The sequence below is a fragment of the Hippocampus bargibanti genome, linkage group LG20 (genome assembly GCF_051943395.1).
Source record: "Hippocampus bargibanti isolate YZ-2025 linkage group LG20, ASM5194339v1, whole genome shotgun sequence".
NCBI lineage: Eukaryota > Metazoa > Chordata > Actinopteri > Syngnathiformes > Syngnathidae > Hippocampus > Hippocampus bargibanti.
This window is the reverse complement of record NC_142753.1, coordinates 11635053-11660318: the sequence shown is the minus strand read 5'-3', so window position 1 is coordinate 11660318 and position 25266 is coordinate 11635053. Positions and strand designations below refer to the sequence as shown.

Here is a 25266-nt window from a genome sequence, read left to right as displayed (position 1 = left end):
TATATATTTTTACTTCATAAATTACAGAAAAAAAAACATATTTCATTGTTGTGAATAGATGAATTTATAATAATGAAAACAAAATTCCCGTACTATTAAGCAAACAATTACAGTAGAAAGAATGAGACGAATGAGGTTGGACTTCACTGTCGAACAAGAAAAAAGAGGTGGGTGTAAGGTACTAAAATGTGGAATTCTTTAATATACATAATCCATACCACGTTGAGTGACTCAACATTTGTATATAACATATTATTTTATACACCAGCTTGTTATAAATTAGAAAATGTTATTCAACCAGTGTTACGAAACTAAAAACTTGCGATTGTGCCCCCTTTGAGGAAGTGGTACATTCATTTTGGTGACGCATTTCCTCATGCGCGAATTTCTACACACAAAAAAGTAACATTTGACATTGTACAGTTTGTTGGGTCTTTGAAGCAGAATTTTTTAAACGGTGAGTAAAATGTATGTTCTCCGATGCCTCTATGAAAATGTTCATTCGCATTAGCATGTATTAGCTTTAGCTAGGATAGTTTACAAAAGCATCGATCTATAATGCGGTAGTACGCAGGAAACAACGTACGTTACACAATAAAAGATATGCTCTCACCGTTATACGAAGAAAGTGCAATTAAGTAATATTCTACATTGTTAATTGCAAAAGTTGGTTTTTCCAGCTTGTATTAAACTAATAACTAACAGTTCCCGATTTGTTTAGCGGAAGCAAAATGGCATTTTCCTGTAGGCAGCTCTGTGCCAAACACAGACTTCTGCCTCCCCTCAAGACTGTTGCTTTGACCATCTGCACTCAAGTTCATCACTGCAACACAGTTACGAGGACTCGCCAGCCTCCAAATGTCACTTGGACTCAAACAAAATATCCGCATCATCAACACATTCGCTTTTACAGCGATTTGATTGTTAAACATCAGGAAAATAAAGAAGACACAAAGCCGCTAATACACTTTAAGGAGGATGTGCCGACGAATGAAAGCCTCACCACGTTAGGTATGTATTTGTGGACATATTATTTGAAAGATTGTGACAGAGAAGAGACAGGTGTATTTATTTTTTTTTGTTTTCAGATCTGAATGCCTCACCTGGATTGAATCTACTGGAGGAGATCAGTGACAAAGAGGCCGTGAGCCTAACACCTTTTGCGCCCATCCCACCTGTGTCTGTCTCCCTCAGAGACTACGTCGACCATTCGGAAACGCTCACAAAACTTGTGGAGCTTGGTAAATAATGGACATCAGTGTGAGTCATATCATTTTGTAGTGTTTATGATCAATTTTTACTGGCAGGGGTGAACCTGTGGAAACTGGAGCAACGGCGTAACGTGGGCACCATGCTGCTTCGTCTTGACTTCCATACGGACGTGGCTCCGAGGCTGCTCTTCCTCAAAGGCCTCGGGGTGGAGGACTCTCATCTGGGTGACATCATCACACGCAATCCTTTTTTCCTCGCAGAGGATTTGGAAAACCTTCAGACCAGGTGACAGGAATTTTTTCTATTGAAAGGGGCACCTGCTCAACCTTCAATTTTTCCATCAAGATCAATTCATATTTGGTATCATTTCCCCCAGTGTCTGAACTGTGATGACCCAAAGAACCTTTCTTATCTATACAGACTTTTTCACTCGAATTTTAACACCATCAACTCAACGAACTACTGTGGATGATAAAAACAACCTTTAAGGTCACCCTTTTGTTGTGTTCTCTCTTCTTGAAGGGTAAACTATCTCAAGTCAAAGAGCTTCACCACAGAGAATGTGGCATCAATGGTGTCCAGAGCTCCATATATTCTCAACTTCAGCGTGAATAGAATGGACAACCGTTTGGGTTTCTTTCAGCAGCAGCTGGGCCTCAATGCATCCAACGTGAGGCTTTTCGCTGCTTAAAAGACATTGTTTCAGGAAAGCGAGACATCATTAGTTTGTCTCCTTAGAAATGAGAGACACAGCTGCAGATATTCACAAGATGTTTGTTTGTTTTTTTTTTTTTTTCATGCAGACTCGTACACTTATCGCACGTCTGCCTCGACTTCTGTGTGGCAGTATGGAGCCGGTTAAAGAAAATCTAAAGGTGATACAATGACAAAAAATCAAGAAAACAGAGCATTAGCATTAGCAGTTTTTGACATTGTATTACTGTATGTATGTGCATTGCCATTCCAGGTGTGCGAAATTGAGCTGGGCTTCAAAGCCAATGAGATCCAGCACATCATTTTGGCTGTCCCCAAAATTCTGACGGCCAACAAGCGGAAATTGACTCAAATATTTAATTTCCTCCACAACACTATGAAGGTGCCTCATCATCTGATGGCAAAATTCCCACAGGTACATTGACTTTAATCTGCATTGTTGTAGTGTCTCCATTCCATTCATTCATAAATCGACTCTCCGACAGGTCTTTAATGCCAAGTTTCTGCGCATAAGAGAGCGGCATCTGTTCTTGCAGTATCTAGGAAGGGCAAACTATGACCCGGATCAAGCCAACTACGTTTCCCTGGAGCGCTTGGTGTTATCTCCGGATGAGATTTTTTGTACCGAGGTGGCTTTGGCTACACCAGAAGATTTTTACCTGTTCCAAAAGACACTTTAAACTAAATGGCAAGAGGAATAAACCATGAAATACACACACTATGAACATTTTAAAGAGTCCCTGGCGTCCTGCCTGTGTTATGTGTTTGTCAAAATATCATGAAGCAAAGACAGTTTTGTAGAAAAAAATAATTCCTATGATTCATATGATTCAAATAGTTCTGAAGAGGAAAGCATAAATGTTTGCAATCGATGAAAGATGTGCTTCCGTCTCATATAGAGGCGTCTGGACTCCAATGTAGCGCCCAGAAAATGCACAAGATGGCGGTGGAAGTGGCTTGCGTATCAGAGCTGAATTTGGGTGTGAGGCAGGTTACTAATCAACCACTTTGACCATACAGGCAATTTATACACTTACATTTGCATGTTAAGGACAATTTTGAATATTTGATGTGTGTACCTTGCAAGGTTTTGGGATGTGGGAATAAAGTGGGGAATGACAAGTATAAGAAGATTAAAAAAAATCAAACTGGATATGTACTGTAGGTAGAAGCCTGGTTTCAAACTGCTAATGTCAGAATTGTGAGGCATATGTGCTATAAGCACTCATTTGCCACCTATGGAGATTAAACCTATGTAAAAAGTCCGTTTTTCACAATACTGTATTTCATTTTTTAGTCAGGGCTGAAACCATATAGGTTTTAAAATGTTTAAAAAACGATTTGTAAATATACCGACTTGATATATCCATTTTAAATCGTTTTTTTAGATCAAATTTTAGATATATCTTACACTTTCAACTGTTAGCATGACACAAACTTTACCATAGTCAAACTGCACTGTTGGAATTTAAAGCAAACATCTCACATTCATTTTGTCTGAAAATAGTATATGGAAAGTGTTAAATCGCATTCCAGATTTTTTTTTTGTCGGGGAAAAACATAAAAGTATATTTGATTAGTCAACTCATTCAAGTTCATAATTACGACCGAATAACAATCAAATGTAAATTTTGAATTTTTGAAACCTAGATGTTCGCATGCGTGTATTTTTCCGACCTTTCCTTACCCACAATCCACCGCGGCCTTTTGGAGAGCTCAAAATGGCGTCGAGGGCACCAGGTAACAATGTCCCTTCCGCTGAAATATTTTCTAAATGTTTAACCTTCTTTCGATTTTGGCACAATTGGATGAATTAGGGCAAGCTTGGTGTTGAATGCCATTCGCGTTAACCTTTGTGGAATCTATGCCAATGGCGCGCTTTTGCACTCATTCCACTCGTGTTCGTCCTTTAGTTTGTCCTCCCAGCTAGCTAATGCTATTTGCTAACATCTCCCAGCGTTGGTAATTATAATACCGTTTTGATTTTCCTTTCAAATGTTTTGATTTTTCAGTGTACCACTCGAGGAAACGCTGCGTTACGTGTCTAAAATGACAGGAGAAATGCCATTTAAGATGAAGTTACGGTCGTCAAATAATAAACATTTAAAGTGCAATAATAATAATGATTATTATTATTCGTTTGTGAAGTTATAGTTTGAACTTGGTGCTTCCGTCTAACTTAAAACTCTTTCACTATTTCCCCCAGTGGCTTCAGGAAGGCTTCTGTCCAGTTTCCGCAAATGGTACTACAACCTGAGCGGCTTCAACAAGATTGGTAAGCACCAAAAGGAATTGTGCGCCTAAATTAGTGAAAAAGAACCTCAATTTTGATTCCGCTGTGACAGGTTTGATGCGGGATGACACGATATATGAGGACAACGATGTGAAAGAGGCCTTGCGGAGGCTCCCAGAAAATGTTTATAATGACCGCATGTTCCGCATTAAGAGAGCTCTGGATCTGTCCCTGAAGCACCAAATTCTTCCCAAGGACCAGTGGACAAAATACGAAGAGGTAGAACATTTTGTTTTTGCATTATTTTTCCTGACAGGCAAGTTGTTGATGCTGCTTTTCGTATGCGTTCAGGATGATCCCTACCTGATGCCATATCTAGATGAGGTCGTCCGCGAGAGGAAAGAACGAGAGGAATGGACAAAGAAATGAATGAAAGCGAGCAACCAGGTCCATTTAATCTTAGCGTGTTGTATTTAAAATGAAATCAAAGCCTATATCGTCATTAAAATGTACATTTTCAAACAAGGCCAGTTGAAGTCGCCTTTATTGCTGTTAAATTATTACATATATACAAAAATGATGCCTGACGTGACATCACGTCGGGAACGCCCCTCACCGAGAAAGCGACACACAATGCATTTTGCCGTACTTTGTTTGGTCTGAAAACTACGTGTTGATCCATGTTAATGGTGAAATTAGAAGGAAAAAACATAAATAACGCGTTGTGTGTTGGCCTCGCGTAATGTCACGAACAAGGGGGCGGGACCTTCTGAAACTCGCCAATTGCTGGGTCATTTTGAAGTAGTTTTGGGATACTTTAACTCATTTTTATTGGTGTTTTGCATTTGACTAAAAATATCAGCCGGCGTGTTTTGGGTATTTTAGATGCTATAAAACGTTTTTCTGATGTCAGGAAACAAAAAAATGGTGTCGGTTGTCCTTTAAGGGAAAAAAAAGGACTTTTACTTGCTAACTTTTTTTTTCTCCCTACAAATAAAATCTCATTTAAATACAGATTTTCATGAATACGACTATGCTCTCTCAAGCAAAATACATGAACAAACCCAAGATTTACATTTATTATTTTAAAGTAGGGTTAGTGTTTCAAAAAAGAAAAGGGTTTCAAGTTGGGTAAACTTGTTTTTGCTATTTTTTATTGTTTCGTAAGCACACACAAAATTATTTGGAGAAATGTGCTATTAGAAGAATACAGTATTATATGGAGACACTTAGCCCTAAGATCAGCTGTTAGTCAGAAGTAAAGTGAAGTCTCTGCATCAAAGTGTCCTTAATTTTTATTTTGTGCCCTCCTGTCGTTGACTTCTGTGATGGTCTCGATGAAGTTACCCATGACGCTATTAAAAGACTTCAACATGGACACTCCAAGCTCATTGTTGGTCTCATGAAGATCCGGATCGTAGGCCCCCATGAGTGGGGTGCACACATCCACATCCCCTCTCCCTGCTCCTTCTAGGATCCCCAACAGCTGCCCTCTGACCTCCCGAAAGAGCACTACGTCGTATTGCAGCAGTGCCGTGTCGTCCAACGGGTACGTGACATCTTCCGGGTAACATTCGCGAGGAACGGGAATCTCCAAGTAGCGCAACTTGGGGAATCCTGTCGCTAACGCGCTCACCAGTCTCCGCATCCCTGCTACGTTCAGAGGGTTGCCCAGCATTTTGAGCTCCTCCAGCGCCTGGCAACGGGACAGCGCGTCCGCCAAGGCGACTCCGTCGTCTACGCCGCACTCCTCCAACGCCAGGCTTGCCAGTGAGGCCGAGCAGCGGCTTAGCAACTTTACAAAGGCTGCGGGGAAGTCTTCCAGAACGGAGTGACCGCTGAGGTCCAAGTGTACCAGGTACTCGCTGTGAAGGCTGTTGGCTAGGTAGGTCATGTCCACCCGGCTCAGGCAGCAGTTGGCTAGTTCCAAGCTTTCAAGCGGCCTCTGTAGGGGGCTGGTTCAAGACAGAAAAAGAAGAATGAAGAATATTTGGAAAACTGAAGGTCTGCCTTATACTCCGTTGCGCCTTTGATGGAGAATAACAAGTTATCCTATTTAAAAAGTTTCATGCTGTTATATGCTTAGTCAACTTGTGTGACTCGAATACACAATTTAAGCACAGACAACCTGGGGTCAATCTGAGGTCAACAGACACAACTTGTTAAACTGTCATCTTCATCTAGGAGATCTGGACTTGGACAGAATTTAAGACTTGGGAAACTCCTTTATCACCGAAGCAGTTTACGACTTGAAACTCCTTCACAGGAAGAGCCCATTAGCCAGGTTACACATTTATCAGTTCATGGAAAAGACAATGTTTTATTGCTTATAGCTGTTCGTGCTTAGAACTCAAGAGGTGTGCTATTCTAATCAAGAAAACTATGTTTTACTAATGTATCACTTTAATGTGCATATACGCTCAATAAATAGCTTGGCAGAGGGCTGCAGAATTCAGGCGTGTGTCATGAATGGCTGCATCTCCTGCCGGTAGTAAAATACAATCTTTCTGGGTTCGAGTCTTTGTCCACAGTGTCTGATCGAACATCTCTGACAGTCTTATACATCAGAAAATTTTGGTGTTGTGTTCTCAAATCACTTCATCCACTGGCGAAAAAAAAAGACTGATGTCGATAGGTGTCAATGTCAGTTCCTGAATTGATTTGGCATTTTGTCAAGATTTCCTCCCTGTTCTCACCTGAGCAGTTTCCTCAGGTGTCCGGTGAGCGTGGAGAATCCGACGGAGAGCTCGGTCAGGCTCCCGAGTTTAGCCATCAGGTTCCCGAGGACGCCCATCAGCTGTTGGTCATCTGCTCCCAACCTCCTGACGTCTAGCGACCCCGTCGGCAACGTGAGGGACTTCAACCTCGGGAAGTCCACCTTGGAGAAGAGCACCTCCAGGTGAACGGTCTCCAGAGGAACGTTATGCACCACCTCCAGCTTGGTCATCGCCTCGGGGTGAGCCAGTCGCAGGACGTAGAAGAGTTGCTTGAGGGCCAATGAATCGGCCCGGAATGTCACAAAACGTAGCTTGAGGGGCGAGTAGCGCGCCAGTATCAAGGCCTGCGTGGCAACCTCGTAGTTACGACCGGTGACGAAGCCGTTGAGACGTACGTCCACGGCGGTGCTGAAGACAGAGTGGGGTACGTCGTCACGTGCCTCCATGGCTGCCACCGTCTCATAGCATAGTTGGCTCAGCAGTCCGGTGCGAGCCCAGCGACCCAGGGTGGTCCCACACGGGCACTCCTGCCGCTCTACATCCCTTAAGGACGTCAGGTCCACCAACCGAAGGGTTTTGGCATAAATTCCTGGCGGGGATAACATGTAATCCTGGAGGAAATAATATTAATAATAATACATGTCCTTTATTAGCTCCTTTCAAAACTCTCAAGGTCACATTACAGTCACAGGATGAGTTAGATAACTAGCTAGGTAGGGATAGAAAGCTAATAATAATAATCAGAAATCCTTTATCATGTGTCCCACAATGGGGAAATTTGCAGTCCACAGCAGCAATTTGAAAGGGGATGGATAATAATAATAAAAATAATAATCCATTTAATTTCTAAGCGCCTTTCAAAACTCTCAATGTCACTTTACAGTCACAAGATGAGTTTTTCTGTGGGTGAGTAGTGGCAGCCCACTCGCGCCAGTGTTCACTCAACCCGCAAGTAACTCAAATAGATGGAAAGCTAGCTAGCTAGCTAATGGATTTTTGCATGTTTGGCAGTGAATGAGTTAATGTTTGATGCCACTCTGAAACAAAGTTTACTGTCAAAACAAACATCAAACAAAGAGGGTTATGGTTTGTTGAAAAAAAATTTGTGAAAAAAAACATGATGTAATAATAATCATAAAATACATTTAATTTCTAAGTACCTCTCAAAACATTTTGTGCGGGTGAGCAGCGGCAGCCATTCGTGCCAGCGTTCACTCTACTCTGAAGTAACACGGCAGCAAAGTTATGAAAGGAAAAAATACAGGAGCTGCTGGAAAGGCAGCAACTTTCGCGGCGTCATCTTGAAGTAAAAAAAAAACAAAAACAATAACACAATAGCGTGAATAATAATAATAAGAAAAAAAAGCGCTACCTTCAATCCGCTAAAAAGCGCAGTCAGACATAAGCGACACGTGCGAGAGGTGAGGTCATCGGGGCAGTCGAACGTCCGGCCTAGAAGCGACCCCAGGTGGAGTTCGGACAAGGGCCAGGTACGCACCAACGCTCGCAGCAAGTCAGGCTGTTCGTGCAAGTAGCAGGCCTTGAAGAGGTGCGGGTATGCGTCAGAAGACACGTAGGCCAGGTTCTCCTCGGCAATCGGGCCGCTATGGACCAAGGCTTCGGATGAGAGAAAGCGAAGCGACTTCATGCTCTCACCTGGGATGGGCCATCAGTGTGTCGTCTGAACCCCCTTTGTTTTGCTTTGGTTGGGGTCTTGCGCGAGGTGAGATGGGGGTGGGGGCCGTTATTTATAGCAACAGCTGTCTTTCGTCCTTTGCTGGTCCGTTCACAGGGTCTCTTTGCGCAGGTCATTTCATTTGGCAGAATCTTCGAATGAATGACCCAGAAAAGAAGTCGTCATGGCACTCATTTGACGACAATGAGGTTAAAATCTTAGCAAAAGAAAATAGATGCTTTGAAAGGGGAGTAAAAGGAGCTATTTTTCATTCCTTCACTGAATCGCCATGGTGGGGTGAGGTGAGGTTCAATTTGGATCGCTCGTACAACAGACTTCTTAGGCAACATAGGCTTAGTTTTGCTGATGAGGTGATACCAGAGCAAATGGGGCAATCAGGCAAGTCGTAGACCTCATACTCAGGCAGGACAATAGAAGTTATCAGTGTAGCCGCAGGGAGTAGTCCTCTGCTCCCCCAACCTGATATATATGTGTGTGTATATATATATATATATATGTATATATATATATATGTATATATATGTATATATATATATGTATATGTGTATATATATATGTATATGTATATATATATATATATGTATATATATGTATATATATATATGTATATATATATATCACAAGAGGGGAAAATAAAGTCATTGGACGACACAGCCTATTTCATTTGGGCACCCCCCCACACACCCCAAAAAAATAAATAAAAAAAATAGCTTAAGCCTTTACTCAAAGTCCAGACATGAATAATGTTATGAGATTCACGGAAACAACCATTGTGCTTATTGATAAAAAAAATTAATGATTGCAAATTGGTGGTCCCAATCTGTTTCTTTTAAACATACGTATATCAACATAATTACAATGTACCAGAAAGTGTATAAATAGATCAAAGTCCCCACAGGTTTCGAAGAGGATGCTCCGCTAAACGCACTCTTTGACGGCAAGAGCAGGCGTGGGTCCAATATGCGTCCAGATGTAACCTTTCTGCGGGCGTACGGGGACGGTGGGAAATGGCGCGCTCCGCGACTTGAAGTACTCTGATGGCGCATGACACACAAAGTCCAAGTACTCCATTTTCCGAGGTAGGTCCTCTTCAGGACCTCAAAGTAGAAACCAACACAAAAAAAAATTCATATTCAGGAAAATGAAGATGGAACTTGAATTGAAACAGTGATGATTCACTGCCATTCCCAAATGTATTCAAGAATTGAAAAACACCATGGCGTTATTTATGTGTTTTCCTTCTAATTTCGCCATCAACACAAAGTTTTCAGACCAAACAAAGTACCCAAACTGCATTGTGTGTCGCTTTCTCGGTCAGGGGTGTTCCTTCAGTGACGTCACGTACGGACTCATCACCAACTCATAAACAAGACTTCCTGACTATTCAGTGCAAGTTTTAAAAAGTAAAATATCGCTCTATGCCGTGGAATCTTTGTCAAATACGCTCAGTACAAGTCATTTTACAAATTATGGACACAACTTGTCCGGAGGTGTCGGTTGTCCTTCAATTTGAACACAATATAGCAGGCTCACCTAGAATGTAGGTGCCGGCGTCAAAGTGGTCTTTGGGGCTGGCCCGCGTGGGAATAAGCCACGTGAGCGCGGCGCTCTTCTCGCAGTACTGGTCCTGAACAAAACCTCGTATCTGGGCGTAATATGGCTTCCCGTCGTCTTCATCCGTCACTTTGATCACGTCGCCGATTTGGTAGTACACACCCTGCCGTCATGCCTCACCGCTTAGAAAAATCCAACGTGACAGTAGGGTTAAAAAAAACAACAACAGTCTGATTGATTACCTTATAAAAGACGGACTCGGCCGTGATGATTGTGGAGACGGATTCGGGTGCTTTGATTGGCTGAGGAGGAAGACACATGAGCGTTTGTGAAGTAGGGGGCGGGGAATAGTGCGCATTCAAGCAATGAATGTTTGTCTTACATTCTTGAGTTTAAAAATGTGTCTCCTGCCCTTGCCTTTGGTGGATACTTTCTTCTCGGAAGCAGGAGCTTTGTACTTGGTGCTCCGTAGGCGTGCTGAGCGTCTGTGGATCTCCTGTTTTGACTGAACAACACATCAAGAAGTAACATTTTGGAATTAGCTTTAGCATAGGCAATATGGTTACAGTTTTTCCTTTTCCTTCTTAACTCATTTACGTGGAGCTCCATTCCCAAATGTCTTCAGGTTTTGTTTTTTGCTTCCTTGGGTGTTTAAAGTTGCGGTCAGACCTCTGGCACTGTTTTTGTCTCCCACGAGGGGGCAGCATTTATCTTTTGTGCAGCTGCTCCCACTTTCAATGCAAATAACTCTACAACCAAGTAACTCTGACCTTCTTCAAATTTCCATTCCCTCTCGTTACCTCAAATTCTCTTCCTCCCTCCACCTCTGTATTATTATTATTATTATATAACCTTTTAATTTTGATGAAAGAAGAGAGTCTAAGGTTTCTCACGCTGCATTGAATGTTGAATTTAGTCCTAAAACTCAAAGTCAATATTCTGTGTGTCCTGCAATTTGAGTGAAAATGACAACAACCCTGGCACCGGAGTGGACATATTTTTTGCACATCGTCTGGCAGTGAATGAGTTAACTTACTCCCTACTCAAACAACAGCTCTTATTCTTGTTTCTTTACTTCCTTGACAAAAACCTTGTACTGTACTGCCTAATTTGCTTTTGTTGCCTTTTTTCACTCCGTCCGTTTGGACCACCCATCTTGCTTCCACTTCTTTCTTCTTTCATACCTGATCTGGTTTCTTCTTTCTTTCCTGTTTTCATTGTCTATCCACATCAGAACATTCCTTTTTCTTCTTTAACCCTGATCTTCATTTTTTTCCCTTTCCTCCCTCCTCAGAGCGGCTTTATCTTCATTTTTTTCCCCTTTCCTCCCTCCTCAGAGCGGCTTTTTCTTCTTTTCTTTCTATTCTTGTATACCTCCTTTCATTTCCTCTACCCTTGTTTTCCTCGTCACTGTGTTGTCCACTTCAGAAAAGATTTGTTTTCATATCTTCTTTCCACCTTCCCGACTCCAATTATTTACCATTATTGTCAACGGTACCTGCTAAAAAAAAGTTAATTTAAGAATCTTATACCTAATGTGTCCCCATATAAGAGAATAATTCAAGTGCACGTTTTGTCTTTGTTCGATTGAGTCGAATACGTCTGAGTCTGTACCTGCTTGCCTCCACCGTTTGCGGGTTGAGTGCTGGACGACGCGGTGGCTCCCGACGGGCCGCCACTGCTCCCACCACCAGGGCCGGTGCTGCTTTTCACCGAACAATTGTTGCACAAGATATCTCCTTGGTTCCCTTTCTTCCACATGGACGACGAGTTGGTCTTGCAGACGGTGCAACATGGCTTCAAACCGAGGGGCATCCTTCACACAATGAATACAAGGATCCTGCTGGTTGATTTTCATCCGTAAACGCGATGATGATGCACGACACAATTGCACCGAAAACTGCAATATTGCTTCCTTCACAAATTTGATGCAGAAAAGATGACAGTCAAAATTGTATGTTGATTTCTTTTCTACGGGAGGGGGCTAACTTCTTCGTTGCTTGACGTTCTTCTTCTACGGTTATTTTGAAATGGGTTAGCTGCCACCTGTCGTATTGATATTGCATTTTCCCCCTGTATTCTCTAATATTGATAATGTATAAATGATTTACACACACCTAAACACACACTGACGATTTGACGTCTCTTCCTAAAACAAAAATAAACGAATAAATAAATAAATGCAATATTTTATGCTTCATTCTCTCCCCTTGCTACAAGGCATTCACAGATGTCTCCGTTATTTTTTTCCCTTCTTAATGTTGTTGAAATTTCATATATGTACATTCATAGCTAAATATTAAATACTATTCTGGTACTGAATGTTGTGCAGAAGACCGACAAAAGTTCTTCAAGGGTTGAAGTCTGGTTCTTCGATCTTGTCCCAACTCCCTGGCATGTCATCAACACACACAGTCAGAAATAAGACCCGGGGGGTTTCAAATTAAATACATTAAATTATCATCATAAAAGAATTACGTGGTGGATATATATGTTTATATAATTTAAAATTGTACCCTGATTCCGTTGACTTCAGAGTTTTTGACTGATGAACTTTGAATTTTAGACATTCAATTTTTGAAGAATAAATGTTGTATTTTTAATTTATTTGTCTATGTACTTATTTACTTCTATGTTTATTTTTAACGTTCGTAGTTGACAAAACCAATAAATAATTTGTCGACATTATTTCTACTCAGAGCATTTCAGCCCAAAAGAGGGCGCTACAGAAACATAATCGATCCCGGCTACAGCCGAAGAAGAGCATAACCATTCAAACAATACTTTGGAAGAAGTTTGGATCTCTCGTCTTCCCCCATGCTAAGATGTCTCATGTTAGCCCCAACAAGGACGACCAAACGCCGGGTGGCAAAAAGGGCCTTTCCTTGCCCATTTCCCGAGTTCGCTTGATCATGAAGAGTTCCCCAGACGTATCCAATATTAACCAGGAAGCGCTTTTCCTTACCACCAAGGCAACGGTAAAAAAAATGCTCATGTTAGCTTGTTGGCACACATAAAGTAGCCAGTCTACTTCGTGGTCTTCGGAAGTATTTCCTTACTTGTGTTGAAAAAAGGCAAACGTTTGACCTGAGAGAAATGCAAAAGGTGCTTACACATGTCAATTGTACTTAACGGCCATCTACTAGAGGTTTTTCAACCTTTTTTGAACCAGGGCACGTTTTTTTTACATTTGCATTTTTTTTGCGGCACACCACTAACCATCTCGTAGGAACGAGGTAATCAGTGACGTGTTGCCACACGGACGAATATTAAATTACCCTCCCAGTCTTTTTAGCACGCACACCGGACAATTACATAATATTGGGAGAAAATGATGAATAAATCTTTGTTAAATTTTAAAAAGGTCATTGGATAGTTTTTCACGGCACACCTCACGAACTAGTATGCCGCGGCACAGCGGTTGAAAATCACTAGAATCATTCTAGTGGACGAGCAGTGAGTTGTGTTTTACTCTCCGGCGCCCGGACACAATTAGATAAACACAGTAGTGATAGTAAAAATAACAGATCTCTGTTGAATAAATTATTTTTTTTCTTGAGGCACACCCGACAGTCACAGTGGTTGGGAATCACTGTTGAAAACTATTTATTTACTTGTGTTTTTTTTCTTAAAGGAGATGTTTGTCCAACACTTGGCACTGTCATCATTCAACAATGGCCAAGGAAAAGAAAAACGCACTTTGTCCTACAGTGACCTGGCGAATGCCGCAGAGGAGATGGAAACCTTTCAGTTTCTAACAGGTGACACCCGCCATTAACTCACATGAACATTAGAAAAAGTGTTTAAATTGCTCATCCAGCATTTTACTGTTACTAAGATGCCAGTTTGTTCAACTTTTAAGAAGTCCATTAACTATCATTCATTTAACCACAAAAATTAACGAAAATAAATATTTACCAAATAAATATTGGATATTGGATATTGGATATTGGATATGCCTTTATTAGTCTCACAGTGGAGAAATTTACATTTCACAGCAGCAAAGTGATGAAAGGAATGAAAGTAGAAAAACGAAATACATGAGCTACTGGAAAGGCAGCCACTCTCGCGGCGCCGTCTTGAAGTCAAAAGAACAAAAAAAACTAAATAACAAATAATATGACAGCATAGAGACAATATGACAAAACAAAGACACAGAGAGACATTCATTCTTCAGGACTTGCTGTACCCTCTTTGTGATGACATGAAGCAGTTCTAGATGAAAGAGGAGAGGATCAAAGCGTCTTTCCACCAGTGGATCAGGGACATCATGGTGGAATGTGCATGTCAACTACAAGCTAAATATAAGCTAAATATTTGTTTCACTTTAAAGGACAACGACACCATTTATTTTTGTTTCCTAACTGACATCAGAAAAACGTTTTATAGCATCTAAAATACCCAAAACAGATCGTCAGATCGATAATTATTATTTTTGCGTCCTTTCCAAAGAAAAAAAAATAATCACAAGTTGTTCAATGCTAAGTTAGGCTGTTCTTCTTCCCTCCGCAGATATCCTCCCGAAGAAGATCCTGGCTCGCGACTACCTCAAATCTTTAGAGCAGATGCAAGAAGAGGAAGAAGAAGAAGAAGAAGCCGCTGATTTCTAAAACAAAATGGAGCTCATGTCTGGTACAGATGAACTGTTTCAAATCCCACAAGACTGATAGGAGTCATGTTGACTTGGGACCAATTGGCGATGAAGCCTTCAAAGAAGCAAAATGGTGATGCGTATCAAAATGTCCTTTCTCAGTCAGGGGCGTTCCTTCAGTGACGTCACGTACGGACTCGTCACCAACTCAAAAACAAGACTTGCGGAATATTCAGCGCAGAGTCTTAAAACATAAAATATGGCTATATGCCGTGGAATCTTATTAAAATACGCTCGGTAGAAGTCATTTGAAGCCATTTTACATATTATGTACATACTTGTCCGGAGGCGTCGGTTGTTCCTTAAAACAATCACAAATGCGGCATTTTAGCATGTTTTTAAATGCTAACGTAGCTGCCGTGTTGGTCTATTTTTTGAAAGAGTTGCATCACGCTAGAGCTGAAATACTTGAAATTTGTTAGTTTTTTGAAGGGAGTGGGAGTATTTTTCCACATGATGTATGTGAACAAAAACGCTGTACTGTACTACACGTACGCTGTTGCTGATTAAATCAGAATGCTTTCACAACTATTTCTTTTTGATCAGCATATCGGCCTTTATGAAATACATCTTAGCAATCATCTTTTGACGTTATGAACACAGATTCATGTTTCCTATATCAGCTTTCAGATGACTGACAGTAAGATGGGAAAAAAGTGCAAAAATGCAAGATATTCCACCGCCGATCAACGTATTGGTGTCCTCCTGGTGGTCATTGGCGGATGAGTTTGTGGAGTCTAAGCTGCATGTTGATGAGATTGTCCTCCAAGGTGGACAAGCTCTTCTCCAGGGCCGACGCAAGGTTCTCGCGGACCCACGCCGACTCCCTCGTGTGGGCCTGATGTTCCTTCATGCTACACATTGTAGGTAACACAAAATGGAGGATAAGAATATCTGAAGCAGAAATTAGATGGTATGTACAATTAAACTGCAATATAGATAGATTTTTTTCCAAATATATAAACATACAAGTTTTCCAAATATAATATATACATGTAAATATAGATGTTTTTCCAAATGACATATAAATATATAAAAGTTTTCCAAATATAGTATAGAAGAGTTATCCAAATATATAAATACACAAGTTTTCCCAAATATAATATATGAAGGTTTTCTAAATATAATATGTAAAAATATTTGTTTTCCAAATTTAATATATAATAATAATAATAGGTTTTCCAAATACTGCATAATAGATAAATATAGAGGTTTTCCAAATATAATACAGTATATAAAAGTTTTCAGAATATATATATATATATATATATATATATATATATATATATATATATATATATATATATATATATATATATATATATATATATATATATAAGGAAAACTTTTATATATTAATATTACTATATTGTATTCTGAAAACTTTAATATAAATATAGATACAGCAGTAGCCAAAATGGAACTGTATAGTGCCACTTAGCAATTTTTTTGACGACGATACTAGTGCAGCTTGTTCTACCGGAAACAAATTCCTTGTGTGTTCTACATACTTGACAATAAAGATGATTCTGATTCAGATACTGTGTGGCTTTGGCGCCATTTTGTGCATTTTCTGGGACACTACATGCTGTCCTCGACGGCTCAAATTGATATGGCAGGACTCCTTTAATCGATTGCAAACATGTATTCTTTCCTCTTCAGAAATATTTGAATCCTATTCATAAGTGGATGTGTAACAAGAAAGCATCTTCTCCCAATCTGAAGCCATTGTTTTGATTGTCGAGCAAGGCAAGACGTCTTGGCGTGATGTCACGAACAAGGGGGCGGGACCTTTTGACACTCGCCATTTCCGGTTTCATTTTGAAATCGTTTTTGGACACTAAGTCATTTTATATTCAGCCGTATTTTTTTTAAATCACCTATTATTTTTTTTAATTACCCCCCCTCCCCCTGGTATGTTATGGATCAGATTCACTTGTTTGGAATATCTAGGACTCAAACACTTCAAAGAAAGCGGCCGTATGGAATCACACAAAATGGACAACGAATCACCTCGCAAGGAGTCTCCCATCCTTCCCCTCCTTCCTCTTCTCCTCCAGGGAGACGAAGACCTTCTCCATGTTCTCCAGGACTTCAGCCACACTGCGGTGGTCCGCGAGCACCCCCTGGACCTCGTCACTGGCCTGCCGCTGGTAGGACAACCCGCCATTTTCCACGCCGCAAGAAGAGGTCACAGCCTCAAGGGCGGCCTGGTTCTCCAGCGCCAGCAGGCGGGAACGGGCCAGCTCTTCGGGCCCGGCTATGTTCTCCCAACAAATTCCCAGCGTGGGTGACGGCAACCAGAAGTTCTGCGTGCAATTGGTTGACCCTGCGGGGCTCTCTTCTGCTGCTGCTGTTGTTTCAGGTGGTCTGTCGGTGACGAAATGATACACCGGGGCGAAACCAGAACCCCATTTGTCATCGGTCCAGTCGTCCTTGTCAGCAGAGATGTCTTCATGGAGGGCGTACGCACAGAAGCCCACTAGGAGCCAGGTCCAAGTCCACATTATCCGATCCAGCATCTCCAAACAAACAAGCACAAATATACCTTTAAAGGACAACCGACACCATTTTTTTCTTCCCTAACTGACATCAGAAAAACGTTTGATAGCATCTAAAATAGCCAAAACACGCAGGCTGATATTTTTAGTCAAATGCAAAACACCAATAAAAATGACTTAAAATGTCCCAAAACTACTTCAAAATGACCTCGGAGATGGTGAATTTCGGAAGGTCCCGCCCCCTTGTTCGTAACGTCACGCCAGGACGTCTTGCCTTGCGCGAGAATCAAAACAATGGCTTCAGATTGGGAGAAGATGCTTTCTTGTTACTCATACAATTATGAATATGATTCAAATAGTTCTGAAGAGGAAAGCATAAATGTTTGCAATCGATTACAGGAGTCCTTCCGTATTATTTTGAGGTGTCTGGACTCCAATAAAGCGTCCCAGAAAATGCACAAGATGGCGCCAAAGCTCCGTTGGAAATGGGCTGATTTGTCTGCTGGGAATTTGTGTCAACTAGTATCAAATAGTAGTCTTGGTGCAACACACAACGATTCACCATCACGTTATTTATGTGTTTTCCTTCTAATTTTGCCATTAACACAAAGTTTTCAGACTAAACAAAGTACCCAAAATGCATTGTGTGTCGCTTTCTCGGTCAGGGGCGTTCTCTCAGTGACGTCACGTCAGGAATCGTCACCAACTCGAAAACAAGACTTCCTGAATATTCAGCGCGAGTCCTGAAAGGTCAAATATAGCGATATGCGCTGGAATCTTTGTAAAATACACTCAGTAGAAGTCATTTGAAGTGTCGGTTGTCCTTTAAGGTCATAAAAATCGCACCCTAAATCATACATCATCTGTCATAATCAACATTGTTTTGTATTTTTCTTCGCATTAGTTAAGAGAACGAAAATAATTCTCCAACCCGTCTTGAAACTACATGGAGCAAGGTAAGACTGGAAAAACCGAGTCACACCATGCCTTGTATAAACAATACTGCGACATCACATTCACAAATTTTTACCTTACTTTCACAACTAAATGTTGTCGTAACAAAATCTTGCTTGTAGTTCTGCCTTCCAGAAAAACCTTGAACACCAAAGTCCAAAAAAAAGTCCTGCCGCTCTCGTCTGCTCCAACTGCCTGAAGTCGTCGGAAAGAATGAGTGCTGGTCTTGCATTGGACGCTTCACCCTTTACTGCCTCGCACCAAGAACCGCCGGAAAACTTGAACTAATCAAGAGCAGACTGCACACACACACACACAAACATGCACGTCCAGCACGTTTTCTGGATGGAAAAATAGACAAAGAGATGCTTTTCACCATGACATCCCCTACAAGGCCATTTTACAAGCAAACAAAACAATAGGAGGCATTTGTCCAACACAAAACTATTTGAAAATATTTGTCTGCTGAATAACACATTTTTTTTTGTGTTTGTTTATGAAACGTCCAAGCCAGAAAGTTGACTTAAAGGACAACCGACACCAATTTTTTGTTTCCTAACTGATATCAGAAAAACGTTTTATAGCATCTAAAATACTCAAAACACACAGGCTGGTATTTTTAGTCAAATGAAAAACGCCAATAAAAATGAGCTAGTGTCCCAAAAGTACTTCAAAATGACCTTGGAAATGGCGAGTTTCAGAAGGTCCCGCCCCCTTGCTCGTGACGTCACGCCAAGACGGCTGCATTGCTCGAGAACCAAAACAATGGCTTCAGATTGGGAGAAGATGCTTTCTTGTTACTCATACAATTATGAATAATTCAAATAGTTCTGAAGAGGAAAGCATACATGTCTGCAACCGATTAAAGAAGTCCGATTTTACAAATTATGGACACAACTTGTCCGGTGGCGTCGGTTGTCCTTTAAACACTGGAATGGAAAGTGAGTGCACCACGAATCTTTCAGATTACATTAATACAGGAATATATTCTCAAAACGTTCTATAACATTATCGTATTAGAGGCAAAAAAACGTAAAAATAATGTAAGATGTCGTCACGAAAACGGAATATTCATGGAACGTTAAGGAGAAACAAATAAAATATAAATATATATATATATTTATAAATATAAATAAAATAAAGACATACATGTTAAGCCTCACCAACCATTGACACAATACAGACAGTTCATTTGTAAGGTGAAACAAAAGAAAATGGAAAAAAACATTTTTATCCTCCCTGAATGTATAAATACACAATGAAATCATTTTTATGTTTTATTTGACGGTACTTTTAATTTACACTTTTGTAACGCTCACATTATTTTAACACGCACCACAGAGTAGCGATTACGAACATCTCCCGATTCGATTTATGATTTCTGAAACTTAACATGTATGAAATCTAAATAAAATAAAATAAAGATTGGAAGATGGAAAACACATTTTTAATACGTACTATGAATTAGTTGTGTTTTAGCGACACCCTATGGTCGCATGTTGTAACTACGCCCATCGTTTGTTTGTGTGTTTGCGCATGCGCCTCACTTCCGCCCCTCCCCTTGCAGGACACACAGTCCTTGCCGTGACGTCACCACGACCCCGCCGCCGCCGTCGCCGCTCTCTGTTGTCGGCCGGACCTCCGGAGAAAAGCCAACGAGCCAACGAGCAAACCGCCGCCGGCAACGGGCTCGCCACCTCCGGCCTGACATCCACGATGGCCTCCGACGGCACGGACGAGCGCTCGCCGCTTTTGTCCACTCCCAACTCGGAGAACGTCACTCCCAACGCGCCGCCTTACCTGAACGACACCAGCCCCCGAGGTAAACTGCGTGGACGGGGGGGCAAATGGAGAGGCTAGTTTTCAGCTAGCAAGGGGCTTCCATGGGTTGGGGTTTGTGAGAAGTGGAGCACTGGATTATCAGAGCGGAGGCCTGTCGTATGAAATGCTACATCACCACTCAGGCGAGGCCTGACAACATTATTCGTGAGGTCGATGGTTGTCCTGATGAAAATTGAGCAGCCTCATGACGTTGAATATGCCCCATTAAAATGGCTTCATTTTTGGTCACTCAATTTTTCGCGGTTTGGTGTCACTATCGAGGACTATTAAATCGTATATCAGCCTCATAGCGTAGTTATGTCTGAGTATTTGGGAAAGAGAGGTCGGGGAGTAGAGACGAAAACAATCCAGTCAACATCTGCCAATTAAAACGATGTAGGTGATTGATAATCTACAATCCAGCTGTCCAACTCACACCCGAATCCATCATTTCATGTGGCCCGCCAAAAGCAAATGTTGTCCATCAACTTCAAAGATCTTTAATATTGATTCTCTTTCCACTTTTCAAATCCCATCTCCAAACCCACCTTAAAATGTATCACGTATAAAGTGGCGTGGTATGCAAAAAGGGGGTCGTTGTTATGGTGCTACCAAGGCTGGCAATCACATGGCGAGCCATCATGGGTGTCATGAGGTGGGCAGAAATCAAAGCCTGTCTGGACTCATTTTCTTCTCACTTTGGACATTTTGTGTTCATGTAACAAATTAATAATACAAGTAATTTTTTTGCTCTGTAAATAACTGATACATGAATGAATGTTATCTTACCTTAAAAGCAGAATTACCTCCGCCATACACGGCAATCGCCAGCCCGGATGCGGGCGGCATTCCCGTCATCAACTGCCGGGTGTGCCAGTCCCTCATCCATCTGGACGGCAAGATGCACCAGCACGTGGTCAAGTGCACGGTGTGCAACGAGGCTACCGTAAGTTGACGGCGGTTTGTTTGTCGTCGCCGTGAGTCACGTCTCTTTCGTTGCCATCGCAGCCTATCAAGAATCCGCCCACGGGGAAAAAGTACGTGAGGTGTCCCTGCAATTGCCTCCTCATCTGCAAAGACACTTCAAGGAGGATAGGATGCCCGCGGCCTAACTGGTACGCAAACAACAACGTTAACAGTTACTTAAAGGACAACCGACACCATGTTTTTGTTTCCTTACTGACATCATAAAAACGTTTTATATCATCTACAATACCCAATATACTGATATTTTTAGTCAAATGAAAAACACCAATAAAAATGACTTAAAGTGTCCATAAACGACTTCAAAATGACCTCGGAGATGCTGAGTTTCAGAATGTCCCGCCCCCTTATTTGTGACATCACGCCAGGATGTCTTGCCTTGCTGGAGAATCAAAACAATGGCTTCTGATTCAGAGAAGATGCTTTCTTGTTACTCATCTAGTTATGAATGTGATTCCAATAGTTCCGAAGAGGAAAGCATACATGTTTGCAATTGATTAAAGGAGTCCTCCCATATCAAACATGAAGCTTTAGCATCCATTGACGAAAAAAGATTGTCTGACATCTCCTGCCCCCACATAAATCCGCTTCAATTCCAAGCCGCGACAGATCCACAACAGTACCGATCTTTCCGCTGAACAAAGTGGGGCTGTGAAAATGGCGCCCGTTACAGGCGCAATCAAAAACAGTGCTGGCATATTCGCGTTGCCGAAAAGACGCAACTGCTCAGCAGAGTCTCCTCCTGGTTATTTTCTTTAAATTCTATCCAGAATAAATGTGTTAATATTCAATTAAAAAACATGCCACTGTTCCCTAATAAGAATAACGTCCACAAACCAAATTGAATCCCGACTTCCTGTTGTCCTACAGCAGACGGATCATCAACCTGAGCCCGGTGATGGTGATCCCTGAGGAGCAACCCGCCCAACCCGCCCTCCCCATCCAGCCTGAGGGAACGCGGGTAGTCTGCGGCCACTGCGGCAACACTTTCCTGGTATATGTTTCAAGCAAAAGCATAATTTCATATTTTTTAATGTTGCCTTTAATTTGCAGTGTGTGTGTGTTTTTCAGTGGATGGAAGTGCGCTTCAACACGTTAGCCAAGTGCCCCCACTGCAAAAAAATGTAAGTACACACATATACGCACGAAACCCCAGTCATTTGTTGACCTTGAACTTTACACAACACAATACAATACATATTGATTTATATACAGGTAGTGTCTGAAACTCATTAAAAAAAAAGTTAGCGCACACCAAGGCAGACAACTCTGAAAAGTTGCCTTCCCCGCCATAAAGTTGCCTGCCCCATTTTTCACAACTAGAAACACAATAAGATAACTAATGGGGAAAAAAAAACATTGTTGCGAAGGATAAAGGATTTTTTTTAAAATTAAGGAAGTACCTACAACAAATGCTCCCTTGCTACGCTCAGTAGAAGTCATTTGAAGTGATTTTACAAATTATGGACACAACTTGTCCGGAGGCGTCGGTTGTCTTTTAAATATACAGCTGAAGGTGTAACAAAGCATGGACAACTATCATATCATACACACGAGCGGCTTCATTGCTGGTATGTAAAGAAAAAAAATCTGAGAAGGGAAGGAATCAGGTCATTCTGGAGCCCATCTTCCCCTTGCTTTGCACCCCCATCCCCATCCCCCCCACCCACCCTTCCTCTTTCCCCTCCGACTTAAGCGGCGTCACATGAGAGGCATGTGAGAGCTGAGACGGAAATCAAGCGCGCCCTGAAGGCCTATCATGAGACCAGCGACAATTTAGGATTGCGCTTACTTGTGGCTGCCGCTGCTCACCCACAGAAAAACTGATCCTGTGACTGTCAAGTGACCTTGACAGTTTTGAAAGGCGCTTATAAATGAAATGTATTATTCTTATTATTATTTCCGTTTTCTGTGTTTGTTTGTAGCTCGTCCGTGGGTAGCGCGCTCCCTAGGCGGCGCTGTTGCGCTTATATCACTGTGGGGATGATCTGCATCTTCATTGGCGTGGGGTTAACGGTAAGTGGCACTTGTCACTTTCGTGATGTGGCTTTAAATGGGACACATTTTGGTGGAAATGAAAAATATGGATTAGACAGCACAAAAAATGGAGTTCAGGGTGGGCTGATGAAGTGGGATAGTGTGCTGGTGTTTGGGATTCTTAAGCTATTTTAAAGTCAGCTTTATTGTCAAATATGCTAATATTGTAATTGGTAATTTTTTGGTGATAATGTCATCAAAATATGTAATTTACATTTGCATTAATTAAGTGATATTCTTTTTCAGTATCTTTGTAGCTGTTGTTTATGTCTATATTTTGCTTATTTTTTGTGTAATTGTTATCCATATTTTTTATTTTTTTACTCATGCGGGAAATATTTCCTATTACGGTATTTCGATATTTTTCATGTAATTTGCTTTTTCATTATTTGTTTAGTTTTTTTTGTCTCATTATCTATTTAATCCCTATGTAAAAACATTAAGAATTGACATTGCCCTAATTGGCATTTGTTCTAGCTAGCTATTTAGCTATCTATCTTGCTGAAGCTATATAGCTACCTAGCTATCTATTTATTAATCTATATGTATTTTTTTTAATTTACGTGTATTTTTATTTTATATATTTATATTTATGTAGTTATGTACATATTTATTTGTGTTTAATTATAGTCTTTATTTATACATGTATTTATTTATTAATGTATTTATCTATTTGTTTATTTTTTCATTTTTCCTCTTTTTCTAATATTTTCTATTTTTTTGTCATGTCTGTTTCAATTTTGTGTCGGTGATTTTTCTTGTTCCTTCTTTTAACATTTACCGGTATTTATTTATTTATTTATTGATTGATTGATTGATTCATTCATTCATTCATTCATTCATTCATTCATTTATCTATTTATCGATCTATTGATGTATTTATTTATTTGTATTTATTTTTATTATTATGTTTGTTTATTTTTATTTATTATTTTTTTTTTTAATTTAAATTTTAATTTTAATTTAAATTTTATTTATGTCTTGTGGTTGTGGAATTGTTCCTCGTCTGTTTCTTCCATGTTTTGTTTCCAACAGGTGGGCACTCGGGCCTTTGCCCATCGCTACAACGCCACCTACGTGTCGTGGGCGCTGGCGTACCTGGTGGGCGTCATCTGTCTGGTGCGAGCATGCTACTGGGGTGCCATTAAAATCAGTTACCCGGAGAATAGTTTTGCCTAGGAGGCCCCGCCCCTTGCTTGCCTGACCTCTGACCTTTTCACCTTTTGGGTTCCACTCATTGATACAACAAGCCTTTTTTTTTACCCGAGTAACGAAGCGAAAATGAGCTACGAAGAAATAACATTTCACTCATTGCACTACAGCTTTTTTAAGGTGAATTTTGAGTCGTTTTGCTGCTAGTTAGCGTCCACCTAAATTAAGCTAGGTGGCCATTTACTGTAACGTGCGGGTGTCCAAACTATGCGACACAGGCGTTCGTTATGACGACACCGTAGGCTGTAAAACATATTTCTGGTCGGACATTTGTAATTAACTTGGTCTGAACACAGTATTGTTATTAATAATGCGTAGCGTAAACACACACTTTTAAGGTCATACAGCAATCATTTTTTAAATGTCTTTATTTATTTTTTTTAATCTCCCACTGACATTCAACCGGTTTATTAGCTGTGTGGCTGGCTTGCTAGCTATCTAGCGAGCTATATATTAGATATATGGCGGGCTAGCAGGCTAGCTATTAGCTATCTATTTGCTGGCGAGTTAGCTTTCTGTGAGTGGGTTGAGTGAACGCTGGCGCGTGTGGTTGCCACTGCTCACCCACAGAAAAACTGTTCATGTGACTGTAGAGTGACCTTGAGAGTTTTGAAAGGCGCTTATGCTTATTATTATTACGTTGCATCCATCACGAGAACCCGCATCTTCTCTGTGAACTTTTTTTTTCAAAGAATGTAACCCTGAAGTAATCCTACAGTAATTTTAAATTTAAAGAACAAAGCATCCCGTGGCGCATCCAACCCAATCGAGGGTGTATTCTGCAGGAATATGACATGGGAAGCGAAATAATATGAAGATGACTCTTTGTACATTATTGTGAAAGGCAAAGTTTGGTTCTTTTTTCAAAGTGACTATTTATCAATAAAAGTACAAAAACTGACTTCTGGTGTCATGCTGTTGCAGCCTAGTGTGTTGAAATATATATATATATATATATATATATATATATAGATAGATAT

At 40.8% G+C, this 25266-nt stretch overlaps 7 protein-coding genes across 11 annotated transcripts; 4 read left to right on the top strand and 3 right to left on the bottom strand.

Annotated features, from left to right (window-relative positions):
- The first annotated feature begins 346 nt into the window (after positions 1-346).
- mterf3 (mitochondrial transcription termination factor 3) lies at positions 347-3195 on the top strand. Its single transcript, XM_089023495.1, has 8 exons — positions 347-457; positions 722-1011; positions 1089-1241; positions 1308-1497; positions 1735-1882; positions 2016-2087; positions 2180-2341; positions 2412-3195. The coding sequence occupies exons 2-8, from the start codon at positions 732-734 to the stop codon at positions 2604-2606; spliced, it is 1200 nt and encodes a 399-aa protein (XP_088879621.1). The 5' UTR covers positions 347-457; positions 722-731; the 3' UTR covers positions 2607-3195.
- A 389-nt stretch (positions 3196-3584) lies between these two features.
- On the top strand, positions 3585-4685 carry uqcrb (ubiquinol-cytochrome c reductase binding protein). Its single transcript, XM_089023875.1, has 4 exons — positions 3585-3666; positions 4133-4201; positions 4272-4438; positions 4511-4685. Exons 1-4 carry the CDS (start codon positions 3585-3587, stop codon positions 4586-4588), a joined length of 396 nt encoding a protein of 131 aa, XP_088880001.1. The 3' UTR covers positions 4589-4685.
- A 156-nt stretch (positions 4686-4841) lies between these two features.
- On the bottom strand, positions 4842-8997 carry lrrc14b (leucine rich repeat containing 14B). 2 transcript variants are annotated; one of them, XM_089023873.1, is made up of 4 exons: positions 8533-8997; positions 8249-8416; positions 6856-7487; positions 4842-6114 (listed from the first exon to the last, which is right to left on the bottom strand). In XM_089023873.1, exons 1-4 carry the CDS (start codon positions 8686-8688, stop codon positions 5448-5450), a joined length of 1623 nt encoding a protein of 540 aa, XP_088879999.1. In that variant the 5' UTR covers positions 8689-8997; the 3' UTR covers positions 4842-5447. The 2 variants fall into 2 exon arrangements, with proteins under 2 accessions (XP_088879999.1, XP_088880000.1); XM_089023874.1 differs by having other exon boundaries at positions 8249-8636.
- A 246-nt stretch (positions 8998-9243) lies between these two features.
- gatad1 (GATA zinc finger domain containing 1) lies at positions 9244-12131 on the bottom strand. Its single transcript, XM_089023476.1, has 5 exons — positions 11741-12131; positions 10509-10631; positions 10369-10428; positions 10106-10289; positions 9244-9669 (listed from the first exon to the last, which is right to left on the bottom strand). The coding sequence occupies exons 1-5, from the start codon at positions 11939-11941 to the stop codon at positions 9491-9493; spliced, it is 747 nt and encodes a 248-aa protein (XP_088879602.1). The 5' UTR covers positions 11942-12131; the 3' UTR covers positions 9244-9490.
- A 780-nt stretch (positions 12132-12911) lies between these two features.
- On the top strand, positions 12912-15539 carry chrac1 (chromatin accessibility complex subunit 1). Its single transcript, XM_089023289.1, has 4 exons — positions 12912-13104; positions 13761-13887; positions 14639-14758; positions 15401-15539. Exons 1-3 carry the CDS (start codon positions 12952-12954, stop codon positions 14734-14736), a joined length of 378 nt encoding a protein of 125 aa, XP_088879415.1. The 5' UTR covers positions 12912-12951; the 3' UTR covers positions 14737-14758; positions 15401-15539.
- Positions 15490-18619, bottom strand: LOC148883219 (uncharacterized). Of its 2 annotated transcripts, none has more exons than XM_089023287.1 (3): positions 18309-18619; positions 16791-17299; positions 15490-15631 (listed from the first exon to the last, which is right to left on the bottom strand). In XM_089023287.1, exons 1-3 carry the CDS (start codon positions 18462-18464, stop codon positions 15490-15492), a joined length of 807 nt encoding a protein of 268 aa, XP_088879413.1. In that variant the 5' UTR covers positions 18465-18619. The 2 variants fall into 2 exon arrangements, with proteins under 2 accessions (XP_088879413.1, XP_088879414.1); XM_089023288.1 differs by having other exon boundaries at positions 18314-18444.
- A 1177-nt stretch (positions 18620-19796) lies between these two features.
- pip4p2 (phosphatidylinositol-4,5-bisphosphate 4-phosphatase 2) lies at positions 19797-25187 on the top strand. 3 transcript variants are annotated; one of them, XM_089023902.1, is made up of 7 exons: positions 19797-20054; positions 20851-20999; positions 21062-21168; positions 21908-22031; positions 22109-22161; positions 22963-23053; positions 24110-25187. In XM_089023902.1, exons 1-7 carry the CDS (start codon positions 19949-19951, stop codon positions 24251-24253), a joined length of 774 nt encoding a protein of 257 aa, XP_088880028.1. In that variant the 5' UTR covers positions 19797-19948; the 3' UTR covers positions 24254-25187. The 3 variants fall into 3 exon arrangements, with proteins under 3 accessions (XP_088880028.1, XP_088880025.1, XP_088880027.1); XM_089023899.1 differs by lacking the exon at positions 24110-25187 and having other exon boundaries at positions 19820-20054; positions 22963-24092; XM_089023901.1 differs by lacking the exon at positions 24110-25187 and having other exon boundaries at positions 19820-20054; positions 20854-20999; positions 22963-24088.
- The last annotated feature ends 79 nt before the right edge of the window (positions 25188-25266 follow it).